The sequence below is a fragment of the Saccostrea cucullata genome, unplaced genomic scaffold (genome assembly GCF_032062105.1).
Source record: "Saccostrea cucullata isolate Sc308-1 unplaced genomic scaffold, CSIRO_AGI_Scuc_v1 ctg1068, whole genome shotgun sequence".
Classification (NCBI taxonomy): Eukaryota; Metazoa; Mollusca; class Bivalvia; order Ostreida; family Ostreidae; genus Saccostrea; species Saccostrea cuccullata.
The window spans coordinates 79,092-96,243 of record NW_026927241.1 but is presented as its reverse complement, the minus strand read 5'-3'; the positions used below and the strand labels follow the sequence as shown (position 1 = coordinate 96,243).

Genomic DNA, 17,152 nt, shown 5'->3' with positions numbered 1-17,152 from the left:
TTATATTGTTTATATCATCTTTTACACATTTAATTCTGTATTTCATTGTTTTAATATTCTATTAATAATTTATTTTTCACTCATGGTTTTAAGATATGTGAAAACATAAAAGAAAAAGCTTCACGTATGATTCGAACTGTCTCCATAGCGCAATGTTTGGTCCAAGACCGACCGCTTTAACCACTACGCTACGAAGTATATGCATTATCGACGTCGGTCAGTGTGATTTAAATGAACAGACTTGTTGAAGCGTACATTTTTCAGAAAATTTCGATTTTCATATAGAGTGGGTTCAGATTCCATTTTTTGGACAAATGAAATGGATTTTACATTTACGTTTCCATCATTTAAGCGTTAACGAAAAATGGAGAATTGACCCATTCATGTTCAAAATTCATTTTTTATAGCTCTAATAAACCCATTTTCCACTAAATATGCTTATCTGTCAACTTTGAAATAAATATTATCAAATAATAAGTCGTTCAGTAAAATAAAATGATAAAATATTATGAAGATGACATTACTGAGAACATTATTTTAGAAAAATAAAACTTTTCGGTGAATTTTGAAAATTGAGAAACATTTTGTCTCAGTGCGGGGGATTGTCCACGCCTTATACGCCCTTTTTCTTTATCCTATAATGGGCACTTACTGCAAATTAATGAGCAATGAGGGATCTTTTTCTTTCCAGCACCTACTGTGACACGCAACATCGATTTATACGGTCTCATCCGAATCACCGTTCCCACAGTGGGATTCGATACCGTGAGGTAAGGTTCAACTCCTTATTTCGCGACTCGATAGCAGACGCTTTAACCACAGCGCCACGCGGCTGCCACAGGAATATTCATCGTGAAGGAGAAAAGCCAAGTCATTCAGTTTTACAATTTTTTTGATAAAAATTTTCATATAATTTATCTGATGACGGCATATTTTTCATTCTTGATCGGATTACACCAAGTTAATTCATAAAATTTGATTTTTACGAAACAGAAATTAAAAAAAGCTAAGTCATTCTTAAGAAAAAAAAAATCTCTGTAGGGAATAAAAAGCTTATGAGAAGCGAGGGAGGTTCTGAGCCGCTTACGCTTATCGACTCCAACACAAATTTAAGCTGAGCACAACTCGTAAATAGGCTTACACCATTTTCAATATAACACTATCTACAATATCAAGTGCGAACATCGGGGCATACTCTTCGAATTCATTACACCTCACTTCTTTATTGTCACGGATATCGACGTTGACTGGCGACCCGTGTTTGTGCTGGTTATCTTAAATTACATATGTGTACATTTAATTACAGTTACGCATATTAATGTTTTGTTTTTTATCTGTATGTTGTTTAACGTCCCTCTTGAGAATTTTTCACTCATATGGAGACGCCATCACTTGCCACTGGAGAGCTGCAAATTTTTGTTCTATACTCAGCACTCAGCGCCATTGAGCACGGAGGGATCTTTTTCATACCAGTACCTACTGCGACATGGAACCTAGGTTTACACGGTCTCATCCGAAGGACCTGAAGTCGACGTTAGGATCAACTTCTTACTTCGCTACTCTAAAGCAGACACGCTAACCACTGCGCCACGTGGGCTACTATTTGTATTGTATACTGCACCGAGCGGTGCAACTGTTTAAATATCTTTGGTATCTTATAGTACTTTTCGGCATACGTCCGTGTAAAACGGTGACAATTCATTACACTGGGCAGTTACTAAGTGATCGGCTCTATTTATAGACACCCGCAGATATAGCGCGAGATAGAAAAAATATGGCGGACAAATTTTAATCGTGTTCAGCTTTAAGCATTCATTTCGTTTTTCTTTTCTGTGGATTCCAGTTTTGTACGTTAACCTATCTTTATTCTCTTTACTTTCTATAAATATGAGGAACAGGAACTTGTCAGTCACTCAGACAAACCTTAAGGACGATGACCAAAAGCTAAATGAAAATAAGATCGCGTCACCATAAAAAGACCATAAATCGGAAAATTAAACAAAACTTCGTATTCCTTATAAAAATATGTGTTAGATAAGAACTGCATAGCTATTAAAATGAGACAAGCTTTAAATTTGCTTGACATATTTGTTTTGTAGATAACTCTTTCTTCCGTTGTTATAAAATGTGAATGATTTATAAACAATAAAATTTCTTTGGTTGTACGTGTAGCTGCAACGTTAATTCACGTTCTCACAAAGAAAGACATTTTATTGTTTATATTTACATCTGTATAATAACATTCAAAGTAAAATTCAATATATATTAAGATCAAGATCTAGTAAATAACTTGAGACTAATGTTTTGGTGCTAGATCCATTATGACGTCATAATCAATTTCAACTTTCTTTTTCCCGTACTTTATGGCTCTAGCAGAATTACGTAGAAAATAGGGTATTTTCATGTCATTCAATTTGAAATCATATGAAAAGCAAACCGGATACCTATATTAAATTTGATATTGATCTACAGGAGAGGCCATGAACATACTAATCACTGTTTTCTGAGAGACTGTAGGCAATCTGGATACATTTCCTTTGCCGAAAACGAAAAAAACTCCCATATTCATGACTGGTTTTCTTAATTTTTCATTGAAAATGACAGTTTAAAATACAATTTTTCATCTTGTTTACCTACAAATTATGCCCCAAAACACCTTATTTGACTAAGCTAAAGTTGTAAAGCATCAATAAAGGAATTTATTTCTCAAGTTTGATAAATCTGTAGGCACCTTTCACTTACTAGATCTTGACCTTAATAAATATTGTACTATAGGCGTATATGTCCTTGTATGCAATAAATACTGATGGAACAGCCATTGTTCTAGAAATCAATGCCGGTGGCTTGTTTAGTGTCGTTGATGGACTCAGTCTGATGAATTGTAATGGTCTTGAGATAAGAAATAAAGGAAATAATATTCAGTAGATGTAAATATAACACAAAGAATACACGATTTTTTGAGGAAATCCGATGAAAAGGGAACAAAGAGGGAAATATTTACATTCACTGAATATTATTCCCTTTATTTCTTATAAAAACATTGCCGGCCTTATAGTGGAGTGACAATACCATCAAAAATTTGAATTTAATGTACCACCCTACCCTACGGCTGATTTGTACTTTTTTGGTCAGATATATTATCGAGCAATAATTTTTGCCCGGTCGTAGAAAATTCTATGGTCAAAATTTAAAATAAAAGGAGATCAAAGATCAATGAATGAAATCTGACCATAATATTGTACATATAAAGAAAAGTTTAAGGAATTCGTGAAAATAATGTATATTTGTATAGGAATTTTATTAATTCGGTGAATATATTGATTTCATGGAAAAGGAACGAAAAAAATGAATGAGAATGCCCGTTTGTCTGTCTGTAAAATGAAGGGTTTGTCTTATAGTATTTTATTTAAACTTAAAAGGTTTTATGCTTATGTACGTTATTCTTTACGTACAATCACGTAATATTTAGTACACAAAGTAAAGAAAAATTTAAACAAGAAAAACAACACCCATCACCCCTAACCCCCCCCCTCTCCCAAACAAAAAAAAAACCACCAACCCCTAAAAAAACGAAATTTGACCATAAATTTTGCATTTTTTTTTTAAATGTAATATTTTTATTAAGCCTTTTTCATCTGATTCATTATTTTTTAAAGAAATTGTTCGACGCTTTTTTAGTAAAAATTCTTCTAGAGTTCACCCTTGCTCTCACCCTGAATTTCGGTACTCCGGTCTCATCCAAAGGACAGACAACGGAATATTTAAAATTTTAATATGATTCATTTCTCTGTCTAAAAAGGTCAATTTTTTATCAATGAATGTTGTCTCTGATTTGAAAATTTACGTTTAATTTTGTGAAATTTTGAATAAGCGTTTACTCATAAATGAAGCAGGTTATAAGTAATATTGTAGAGAATTGGGGGTTTTGAAAGATTTAGAACACTTATTGGTGTTGCAATTCTTTGAAAAGGGGTGAAGAGTTAAATTAATGACGAAATACATTTGCTAGAGCTGTAATTTCTATTCACTGGTTTTCATGTACACGTTCATGTATATCTTTATTGTTAACTTTTTAAGAATATGTTTCATTTGAAAACTATAAAAGTAAAAACTTTGTAAAAGAGCTACACTGTAAAAGTAACGATAGTCAATCCATACAAAGATACTTCAGGTGGGTAGATAATACCTGGTAAATGTTGATCACGTGGCAATATTCACACTAAATGCATGTCGTGCGTGGCTTTTTTCATCTACTGACTGGAAATATCTTTGAATTTTGAAAAAAGGCTGATTGCCTAAATGCTCAATAGTCTTTGTCATTTCATCAGAAGTCCTAAAAAGAATGTTGAAAACCCCATGTTGTTTCAGTGGTTGGTTAAAGATACCGTATATAGTTCTATGTCTTCTGTCTCCATTGCAATTAAAATTTGAAAATTAACATTAGACATTAGTTCTTAAAGCAAAACTGACAATTCTTTCTCAAAAGGAAATATATCGAAAAAGCTTTCTTATGACAGAACAAACCATGAGTTTTCCAAGCAAAAACTTTAGTGGATTGCTTTTACGGTTCCGTTTGCTTCATATCTTCCTTTCTGGTACGTTTTTTCAAACGAAAACTTAAGTACTGTAAGCAAAATATGATCCTAAAGAGTTCAATTTTTAGCGGTATGTACAGTACACGTAAATCAGGAAATGCGTAAACAAGATATGTATCCCTTAGTTTGAATAGTGACAAAGTCCATCTTTTTGCTATAGAAAACACTAAATATATTTCCGAAGGAAACATGAAATAGTTTCTGTAAGATGATGGACAGTCTTTAAGATGAAATACTAAAATCGTTTTTCTCTTTCTGTTTCATACTTGCGTTAATCTGTATTGCTTATGAAGTAGAAATGCAATATCCAATCATGCAAGATGCCTTGTTGAAACAATAATGCAAAGGAAAAGTGACATGTTTGTCATTTACGTATTTTTTTAAATTGAAAAAAAGGAAAATTACTTTCAAATGCTCATTAATCTAAATTCAAACTGAATATTAGCGTTATCTTATTAATAATAGAAGCCATTTTAATATAATTAACAATATTTTGATCGATGGAGTCACTGTCATAGACATAATGGGATTTTATAATCCGTTCCCAGTTACACAAAACATTTTAGATCAAGTAGAATATAAGACTTTGTGTGAGGATGCCTTAAAAAATGCCGTTTATTTGATCAGAAATCATTGTCTTATAAATCTTTCTAACGCTTAAGTAAACATTCGATATTAATATTGCATGAAAAAATAGTATTGAATATGTTTTGTTGAAATAAACGCAGTTTCTATAACAAAACATGTTTTTTTAAGGGGGGGGGGGGCAAATAATATCCCTGATTAATCTTGCATTGTAAATTTAGATACCTTTAGCTATCCTATCACACACAAATTAGTATTTTTATAATTAATAATTAATCTTTGAAAAACAGTATTATCAGCAAGTAAAATAAACGACCTAAATACCCCCCCCCCTCTTTTCACTTTCATCGCAAGTTTTAAAAAAAATTGACTTGAGAAAATTCTACGACCGGGCGAAAATGTATGAGGAGGGATGTCTCTTTTATAAAATATAACTTTCAGCCGTAGGGTATGCCGGTCCATTAAACTCGAAAACTAAGCATCTTTTTCTAGGATTGTCACTCCACTATTAAGGTTCATGAACCCTCTGCTCACTCATATAAAATGTTTCTTTAACTCTTATGATTTTCCAAAGGAAATGAATATGCTTAGTAAAATACGAACAATTATAGCATGGCTTCTGGGGCAAAATTGGACAACTAAGACATTTCAACTTGACAAATTTATAACGGAATAATAGAAATTTATGTCATTTAGAGTTATCTCTCTTATCAGAGTAACCATGTACCTTAATCAGTCAGTTAACTCTAAAGCAAAACACTTTCAGAGATTTCTAAAACAACGGCTGTTCCATCAATAATTTACTATGCATACAATGACGGACAAATCTATTATACAGTGTGAAACATATTAAGCAATAAAATGTCTTTAATTGTTTGTTTGTTAGTACAGGAATTAACCTCGTAGCTATTGCAGAAAAAAAATCACATAACCTGCGTTTTTTCTCTGCAACAGCTGCGACATTAATTTCCGTACTAACACCCAGAGATAACATTTTATTTTTTTAAATATAATCGCTTAAGTCGCCTGATTCTTGGAAAACTTGATTGTAAGCAATCAAACATTTGAATTCAACATTTGTGCTCTTTTACATTATATACCCGGTATCATTTCTAATATAAAATAGAAAAAAATGTCATAATAAAAGAAAAGTGTGTTATAATTTATATGAAACAAGAGATGTTTGTAAAATACTTATGCCTCCTCCCCCAAATTGGAACGTTTCCAAGTCCATGGGGCATATCTTTGTCAAAAATAGAGCGATCGTGCCCAGAACAGATATTGACCTAAATATTTATCTGATAAATATGTACTGTAAACCAACTTTTATTCGCGACGACTTTAATTCGCGATTTACCGAGGTTAAACTAGTTCGCGACGATTAATTTTCGCGATCAAGCCTTTTTTATCTGTTGTTAATAGAGAAAGAGACATTAAGGACTGGATCGCGGCGAGAAATATTCGCGATGAAGAGGCTGTCGCGAACTTCGCGAAAATTTCTCGCACGCGAATAAAAGTTGGTTTACAGTATACCAAATTTCATTTCAATATGTGCAACCTCTGCGAAAAAAAGAACGGAAACTGCATTTAATTGGAATTTTTCTAAGTCCAAGGGGCATAAGCTCTGTCAAAAATGGCGCAAATATACAAAACTTGACCTAGATATTCATCTGATAAATCTCTATACCATATTTCATTTCAGTATGTGCAACTGTTGTCAAGAAAATGAACGGAAACTAAGTTGACCGACAGACCGACCGACAGGCAGCAGCAAAGCAATATGCACTCCCTTCTTCAAAGGAGGGCGTAATTAATATACAACCTAAAATAAAGGCCAAGATCATGGCTATAAGACAAAAGTGAATTTCTTACCATTCACTTTTAATATTTTTCTCACTGGTCCCTTCAACCAAGGACCCGTGTCGCAATAATTTTACTGGCCTGAAAACAGTGCCGAGGACAGGTCTAAGCTTGTAGTACCAAGCCAGAAAGCAGTGGCGTTTCATTAAAATATGTGAAAATTTCAAGAATAAGAAGGCTAACAATGCTATGCTTCTGCATTTCTTATTTAAATTAGCAATTGCTACCTTCTATATACATTTGGATTCTTACTTAAATTGAAAAAGAAATATTGATCATGTTATATTGACATATTTTGTAGAATATTGCAGTATTACACCGAATGAGGAAAAATTGAATGCATGAATTTCTTTCATTTATGACCCAAAATAATACTAAATGCAAATCTTGATCATTCCGTCCTCATGATTGGATTAACATGCTTTTCTGAGATTTGCAACGTGTCGTTTGTGCAAGAACCATTTTAATTACCTCAAAATCAAAACGAAAAGAACAACGACCGGTCAAGGCAATTGAGAAAGAAAGACAAACATTTGGAGAAGACATTTAGAAGGCTTCAATCTAGGCCGATTGGATTCCACTCAACAATGCAGTCAATTCATATTAACTATAGGACAAGTCTAAGCAGCTTCTGGCAATAAATGAATTATGTAGAACATCAATAATATCTAATTCTACTCGTAGTGACAAGAATTTTCTCCTTCAACGTGCGCATACTTTAGGGTGTTATAACGAGAGGACATCTTGTCATCATCACCGGAAATTGTCACGTTTTGACCTCAGATAAACATAATCATTACAAGGGGAAATAAGGTAAAAGTTTCCGGCTACAATAAAAGGTTGATGAAATAGCACTTTACGAATTTGGTTGGGTTAGAACTAACACAATTATTATTATTATTATACCCCCGCTCCGAAGGAGAGGGGGGTATACTGTTTCACCCTTGTGTGTGTCTGTCTGTCTGTGTGTCCGTAACAAATTTCGTCGCAGTTTTCTCAACAACTACTCATCGTAGATGCTTGAAATTTTAATACAAACTTTTCTCAGGCATATTATATGGTGGGATACATTTTTGTTTAAATCCGATGCCAACTTCCTGTTTGTCTGTGTGTCCGTCCGTTTCATACATAACAAATTTTCGTCGCAGTTTTCTCAGCAACTTCTCATCGCAGATGCTTGAAATTTTAACAAAATCTTCTCTGAGGCATTCCATACATTGGGATACATTTTTGTTCAAATCCGATGTCAACTTCCTGTTTGTCTGTGCGTCTGTCCGTATCATACATAACAAATTTTCGTCGCAGTTTTCTCATTAACTATTCATAGCAGATGCTTGAAATTTTAGTACACTCTTTGTTGAGGCATGCCTTATGGTCGGATTAATTTTAATATGAATCTGTTGTCAATTTCAAATTTTTCTGTGCATCTGCCTGTTGAACATGATAGTGTTTATTTACATCAGAGCAGGGTGTTACTAGTGAGCATTGGCTCACACATTTCTTGTTACTCCTGAACAATCCAACTGCTAAACTAAAGATGTATTTAACAACGCAAGGTAGTAAAATGAATACTAGTGACGCGTGTTTCGGACAAAATTACTCGTATTTTTTATGTAGTTGTCAAGATTCACCAGAAACATCTAGTCAGTTCTTGTTATCTTCCATTTGAACTGATTTCACAGAACTCGTAATTTGGGTGTCCTTTCTCATTCAACATGCTTCAATGCATAACAGACAGATTGCTTTACGTAGATAACGAAGAAAACAATACATCAGAAGGAACAGAGATAGCTGATAAACTACTTATTTAGGAATTCTGTAAATTGTAATCTGCAAACATGGTCATCATTTTTTTTCATTTTCGTATTATTGTGGTTCCCAAAAGAATGTTCTACCGAAATGTTTTCAGACTCATTAATTAAAGTAGGCAAGAACCAACAAATATGAGTCGCCCAGAGATTTTTAAAAGAGAGCGTTTACTCGGAGAAAGAAGTCTATCCTTACGTCGTTGTTTCAAATACCCCTGCAAGGCGTAGCAAGTGGTGGCGTCTCCATATGAGAAATTTTCGAGAGGGACGTTAAACAAACGAAAAACAACTCCATATCTCACAGTCCTCCCCTGACTTCTTAAACTTCACAATGATGGTTTACAGCTCATTCATAATTACATGTGTATGTACAAACATGCAAATGGTTTCACTGATGTATGTCAATGAGTAAAAAAATTGAGAAACATTTCTTTATTTTTTATGCTTTTAAGGTTAATTCCGATTCAGTATGGCATAAATTCATTCCTTGCCCTATGTGCCCACGGGCATAACAAGGACTAGGTAGGTAGGGTAGATATAAATTCATTAGGCCTATAGCAAACATATTCTTGTCAAAAGAAGTGGACTTTCAGTTTTGATTTCGAGTGAATGACTACAGGATGAAATATGGAGATAAAAATGTCCTTACTCTGCGACTCATGAGCAGACGCCCTAACCACTTCATCAAGCAGACAGCTGTGGATTTAGGGTGGGGCCTTATTCATATTATGGACATGGAAACTTTTAAAACTTTCCTCCTACTAGATTTTAAGCAGACATACATGTACTAATTCCATGATTGTGATTAGCAAGGGCGCCTATTCCAAAATTTTGAGATATATGGCTTAGTTCTAGATCTTGGGTTCTTGTTGTAGGGCAAAGCTCTATTGATTTCACACGTGTAGTGAAAATTATTCTTCGATCTCCTTACCAATAGTCTATCCCCTTGTCCTTCCGTCGAGTGTCTTCCTTTGTGCGACAGAAAGCAAACTTTAATGTATGAATACCGGTGGAAGAAGTATATGTACCATTATTGTCCGGAACGCCGAGTGCAACGTTGGGGAAAATGTTTCATTTTCTCTTGTTAATAACAAAATATCTTTTAGGTTTACAAAATAGGAAAGACAGTCAATTTTAATGATCCTTTTAAGTTGTTCATCGAAAAACATCAAATTTTATATCGATGCATAACACTGTTTCCTTTCCGCAGGTAGGGGTGGACTAGGGTTTTTTGCTTGGGGTTTTCATGCTATTTTTATTGCTTATTTACATGAAGCTTTCCTGTGAGTGTCATATACATACTTACGTTTTAACTTGATATGTTTTTGCATTAAGCATTGTTGTGTCCAGGAAAACAACCCCCCTGCTGCGATTTTGTGTGAAAAAAAGTTGAATGATTCTTGGTATGTTTCATTGAGTGGAGATCAAGATCATTCACTCGAAACAAAAATAGGTAAAATAAGTTGCATTGAAAGAAAAAACAAAACATTCATTAGAATTTTTATAATCCTTTTCAACATAAAACAGTAATAAATGTTCGAAAATCTTTTAATGTAAAGATAAATAAACTAGGCATTATAAAAATTAGACAAGACTCTGTTGCAGGTCACGATTTGGTGGACAAAGAGCATCATTCGTATTTGTTTGGGGGATGTCTCTCAAGCATCAATTTTGTGAGAACTGCCTGCAATTATATCATGTACATTGCACACAACTAACTTACTATGTATAAACAAAGAGAAAAACAGAAACGTTTATTCTGTTAATAAGGACTACATACAAAAAATAAGTAAAAAGGTTGTGCACAGTCTATAAGTTAAACCCATGACTGATTTGTATGCGAATGTGAGTTGTATCTTGTTAAAACACTGTGGGATCTGAGGAGTCCATCAGATTTCCTGCAGAACAGGGCTTTCAAACCCCGTCTGAAGTAAGCCCCTGTCAAACTGTACAAGAAAAAATTAATACAGTAATTTGCGTAAAAAATAGTACGTGTTATATATAGAATTCCTCGCCAATAGTCTACTTTGTAAGAAGATTCATTGATTTGGTTTGAAATGTGTTTGGAGTGGAAAAAATTCCGGATCCACATGATAAGGAATGGAATGTTGAATACTACGAAGCAAAATGATATCACAAACAGAATTGAAGTAAATTCCAAACGCACTAAGGCTTCTTCTGACAGAATTCTTGTCTTTTTCTGTTTCCGTTTTCTGGCAAAGAGTTTGTTGATGATGAGAAAATTCATCACAGAGATGATTGTGAAAGGTATAATTGTGATTAATAGACCGTACACACTGTCAAGGATGAAGGATTCAAGGTTGTACTTAGGATACGTGGTACAATATTTATTTCCATTTCCACTTATAAAAACTCCAGTCATAAATGGTTTATACAGAACAAGTGTTAGTGACGTAACAAATATGCAGATTACTATTCTACGGGCACTACTTACAGTGCATATATCAATCCGCCGAAGTGGATGACAAACACCAATGTACCTCTCCACCGTGAAAGCAACCACTAGCCAAACTGACGACATTCGTGACACGTACGAAGTGTACATTTGAAACTGACACAGATAATCCGTATCCACAAAGCTAACTTTCCACTCAGGCTGCAAGTAAACTAATCCTCTACGAAACCATTCAACCATGACATAACACAACAGAGTAACAAGATCTGTTGCAGACAAGGCAGCGAGATACACACTTGCAGATAGGTTTCGCATTCCTTTAGACATAAACACATTAAAGGACAGAGAATTTCCTATGAAGCCAACAATGAGAATCACCGGTGTGAAATAGGCGTAAAATGTCCTCCCTGTTTTGTAGATGCTTGGATACTCATCCTGCTCTTGTGGTGGCCAGCTCAAAGTGAAGTTAAAGGAAAAGTTGCTTTGTTGCATATGTTGTAGTACAGCATCGTATATGCTCTGAGTAGTTTTCATGGCAAATGAATCTGAAAAGAATTATTAGCCATTAAATTTAAAATCTGATCATACATGACATGTCTTACATACATTACGAACAGACAAATTGCAAATGAATACACTTTTTTACCTGATATTTCCAAATGAAAGACGTACGGTAAAGATTTTTAGAATAAACTTATAAATATGTAAATTGAAAATATAAGCAAAATCAGTATAAAATGTAAAAAAAAAAAAAAAAAAAAAAAAAAAAAACAAGGGATTTTCTTGATGTTGTTGCACAATTCACATAGGGATTTTAAATCGAACTTCTCCTAAACATGCAGGCTCAAGATTATGTATTTGTTATGTTCTTGAAGCAAGAAGGAAGAATTATGACTTTATTGACAAACTGTTTTAATATTTTATTAATAAAACCAGAAAATAAATCAAGAAATAAACACAACCCTCTATTGTGATAATGATTATGTTTAACCAGATGAATGTTACAGTCTGCAGGAAAACAAATATGTTCCTGTGAACAACAGGTTTGTCAGTCTCCTACTGCAAGCAACGATCCCCTAGGGATGAAGGGCTAGGTGCAAATTGTATTCACGAAAATAAATACGTGTTTAAAAGAACTGTTTTTAAACAAACTGTTGAAAAAAACCAAACAAGGTAGATCTAGATTCAGATGACCTTTTGTTGTTTTGATTGGAATGAAATATGAAGATAACGGACCGTAATGATGCTGAAATACATTACAGTACTAGTGTTGGTTAGCTATAGAATATATTAAGGAACAAATATATATATATATAATATTAATACAGGAAAACTACATTTAGGACATTGAAGAATTATTTTTTTTTTTACCTTAAATAAAATATTTATTGGGTGTCGTTACCAATCTTATGCAAACAATTCTAATTTAATAAAGCTTATGCCAGAAAGTAACGGTCTTGAAAATATGCCAATTATATTTAGTAAAAACAGGAAATTAAATAAAATTGGTAAGACGAAATCGAAAACCTAAATTGAGTAAAATATTACTAAAGATCATGATAGAGTTACAGTAATACATGTACCTGACTGCAAACCAGTTGTTATTGAAAACATCAAGAAATATAGCATATGGTATTGTAAATGACAACGCAAAATTGATTCAATTTAAATAAAAACAGCTGCTGTACAATTTATGCCAGTAATCAACATCTGATTGTTATTGAAGTCACCAGGAAGTACATTGCACTTGGAATAGTAATCTAAAGTTAGACTGCTATATGAGATAGCATCGAGCTATTTGATATTCTTTTTCCATTAATGTTATCAAAAGATTTTATTATTCTGTAAAATGATGATGATTGTTTAGTAACAAACACATTTATGAAACAGAATGGCGATTTTTTTTTAACCTGTCGAACGGAAAGAAATTCACATTCTCAATTCTTTTAATAGGTATTCTTTGTTATTCTCTGTAACCCTTTGAAAATATTAAGTACTTTTGAAAAAAATCATTAAATAACAATTAAATCAAAGTTAATGTTCAAAAGTATTGGCGATAATTTATGTTTATCATATACTTAGTAGTAAATACACCAATTCTGCACGGTGTGATACGGGTGACGTCACAATACCTCATATCACGGACCGGTCCGAAAAGCCATATCACGTATCGGACCAGCGGGCCGAAAATCCATATCAAACCGGAAGTGACGTTTGTATTAAGTTTACAAGTCAATTTTCTTGTTTTTATTTTAATATTCATAATAATATCTTTCTTTAATGACATTTATGATCTTAAATTTTCTCAGTTACCTAAAATAGGCTTTATTAGATTTAAAGAGAAATGTCACAAACAAGCACGAAATATTCATCAATGACCATATGTGAACTTGCATATTAGTGTTTTAAATATATGATAAATAGAATACTACATACTAAAATCCATATCATATGTCACATCAGCCCTCGGACCCCATATCAGCCCTCGGGCCTCCGGCCCTCGGGCTGATATGGGGCCACTCGGGCTGATATGACATATGATATGGATTTTAGTATGTAATATTCTCTATGTATAAAACTAACTGGGTAAGTCATTGGTGAAATACTACTATGTGAGGTGAAAATTGATCAGGTAGATAAAGCAATCCCTAGTTTGTTTATACATGTATGTAGTTTAACGTCTCTCTCGAGATTTTCCCACTCATTTGGAGACGCTTCAACTTGGCGGTGGAGAGCTACAAATTTTTGTCCTACACATGGAGTGAGGGAATTTTTTTCGTGCCAGCAACTACTGCGACACAGGGACTCAGTTTTCACGGTCTCAACGGATGGACCGGTCTCGACATTCCGTAGTGAGATTCGAAACCGGAAAGTAAGGATCAACACCTTACTTCACGACTATAGAGCAGATACTTTAACCACTGCGCCACGCGGGCGACCATTTCATTTTTTTCTGTAAAAAAGACTAATAACTGGTAAGGAACAAGTCAGCCAAAATACAACCAAATGACCGTATAGGTTATATATCCTAACAATGTAATTACAACAACATTATCATTTACGAAATTCTGACTTAAAGCGAGATTTGCTGAAATCCCTGAAAGAGCAACCTACTTGTCAGTAGCCTGCCTCAGTTTAAAAACTTATCGTTATCGGAGCATGCTATTGAGGATCGAGTTGTGAGATTAAACAACATTTGCAGGTAAAAAGAGGAATATTATAAATGCACATAAATAAAAAGTAATGACAATAGGAAAATTGAAGTCATCACGTAAGTCATACAATAGGGTTTAAAAGGGGCTTAATCGTTACAGATTTATATTGATTGAAGGTTTCTTTGAAATCGATCACTGCTTGTTATGTTCACCTTTTTCAATTTATAAATTTATCAACTAGTAATTGCGTCGTCAGACGCTGTAGTCACGCTACCTGTCATGAAAACTCGTTAATCAGCACAAGTAATTATGAACGGATATTTGTTCTGGGCTATCTTTTCATCGGTGTTACGTTAGTCCTGATATATTTACAAGGAATTATTACAATGATTATGTTCTGTTTGTGACCTGCACCGGGGGAAGTTATATTTACATTCACACTGTGAGGTGCAGTTCAGGTCCAGTCCATAAATTTCGGTTGGGGGTGTGAAAGCGTTTTCTGAGGCAGATGTCTGGTGTAATGCTTCCAGTAAATTGGTTCTAGAACGAGGCCCCCCTTGTAGTACCGTGGGAGTTATGTTACCCTTGAAACTCCCTTTAAAAGGGCAATTTTACCTTCATTAAAAACCTTCATAGGTGAAGTTACACCTCTTCCCTCAAACATACTTTAGCTATACAGAATTTCTAATCAGTGAATTTATTTGCTCCAGATTGAACTGTGATTTTAGTCAATCTACTTGTATTTTATTTGCAAGCGTCTTTCACTAAGTTATACACGAATTGTCTTTCACCACGCCCCCTTATTTTTCCTTCAATGTGTGTCATCTCACTTATTGATTCAATGGTTGTCTTCTCATTTTTTCCTACTAATCATTAGCACTCTATATACCGGTATGATTTTAAAAATATTAGTCGAAAACGCATGATTACTTGATCAAAATGAGTTTGCTGCAAAAATAATAGTTGCAGAAAATAATACACTCCTGTAGTATTTTAGAATCTTTAAATTTCATCAAAACTGAAACCTTCAATTTTTTCAAACATTTTAAGCATAATATTTGTCAGATATTTTCATTTTTTAAAGTACCATGTCTTGTAAATTATTCAAAAACATTCAAATGATTAAAACATTCGAAATGAATTAAATTCTAATATTCATGATTTAAATTAGCTGCACAACTAGGCCGAAAAAAAAAACCCACGACAGATCAGAGAGCTGAACATGCACGATGGGCTACTTATCGACCTGTGTTGTGGAAATAAATAAATAAAGAAATCACTTCTCCTTTGATACTTGCTTAAAACATACAATCATTGTAATGTTGTTTTTACAAAGGATATCATTCTCATTAATTATCTAGAACAACTTTCAACGTATTGTAATATGTCCATTTAAAAAATAAAAATCAAGACAGTATGTCCTTTGTTTATATACACATGGAACCTTTCTATTTGGAAAAGGGGAGGGTAGTAAATCCTTATTATAAAGTATACATTCAGCCTAAGAAGATCTTTCGAAAGAAATTTATCTCCATAGCTAATGTATAGTTTAATAATGGAAATTTTGATTACGATAGGTATTTATAAATGAATGTTGAACCTGGTGATATTTTTTGAAATTACTGAACAGTTAACTATCTTTTCGGTATATTGTGGTATAAAATATTGAAATAGAAGAGGAATTTCATCTATAAAGGAGAAAGCAGTAGGCAAATTAAGTAAAATAACATTAACATATCTAAACGTATTGGATATTTTTCTAGTGAGAATAATACCAAGTGTAGATATATAGCTCTACACACTCTCTCCCTCTGTTAAATTCTGATCATTTAAAAAAAATCCCACGTTAAACAAAAGTCTATAGACAGTTCCCCCAATTTTACGTGCCAGGTTTTCCTGACACGTAAAATATCAAAATCGTGAAAAAAAAGCATGGAAAACGTCATATATTTCGGACTAGAAAAACAGATGTTGATGAATAAAAAGAAAATTTGAAGGCTTACCTCTTCACTTTAAGAATTTACAAATCCAAATGCCAGCAATATTTTGCAACATGCCATAATAACTCAATAACTGACAGGTATGAAAGCGTCTGTGAGATGTAATGAAATAATTGGTCTTGCCGATAAATTGCCTTTTTTACTCCTTTACCACATGTTGTTGAAGCACATCTTGTATGAAATGAGTCTTTTTTCTCAAAAAATGTTATTTTCCATTATTTTTTTTAGTTTAGTAGTGTTGCTAAATTCTCATGATTTTGCCGCCATAAACAACTTTTCACTTTATACAGTAAAAAATATCATTGTACACGTTGTCCTTTCTCAAACCTAAACATACAATGGAAAAAGAAATAAATCGAATTTTTATATACGCTGTGCGGTTTGCCGCGCAGTCTTATCCAATAGAAATTTGTAATCGTTTTTTATATATAAAGATCTGTGAAATAAAACGTCAAAAATCTACACTGATATATAGCTTATCAATACTTATCAGTATTACATGTCATCCAGGCGTTGTGAAAGTTAGTTATGAAGATATATTAGAATACGTTAAAACACAGAGAGAAAATAAACGTCTCCATTACAATCAGTGATATCAAAGGCCTTCTCGTTTCCTTAGAAGTAGGCAAAAAACGGATATCCTTTATAATAATAGGTATCGATGGTTGAGTTCTGGAGGTGTTAGATTATGAAAAAATATTCATCATATCTCATTAATCATCCTTCCTTATGA

General features: G+C 33.5%; 1 protein-coding gene across 1 annotated transcript; it reads right to left on the bottom strand.

Moving 5' to 3' along the window:
- Window positions 1-10,553: 10,553 nt before the first annotated feature.
- LOC134273822 (probable G-protein coupled receptor 139) lies at window positions 10,554-16,694 on the bottom strand. The gene is made up of 2 exons (XM_062756030.1): window positions 16,423-16,694; window positions 10,554-11,809 (listed from the first exon to the last, which is right to left on the bottom strand). Exon 2 carries the CDS (start codon window positions 11,796-11,798, stop codon window positions 10,665-10,667), a length of 1,134 nt encoding a protein of 377 aa, XP_062612014.1. The 5' UTR covers window positions 11,799-11,809; window positions 16,423-16,694; the 3' UTR covers window positions 10,554-10,664.
- Between the last annotated feature and the right edge of the window lie 458 nt (window positions 16,695-17,152).

Coding starts and splice junctions, on each gene's coding strand:
- LOC134273822 (XM_062756030.1), bottom strand. CDS start 11,798: ATGAAAACTACTCAGAGCATATACGATGCTGTACTACAACATATGCAA.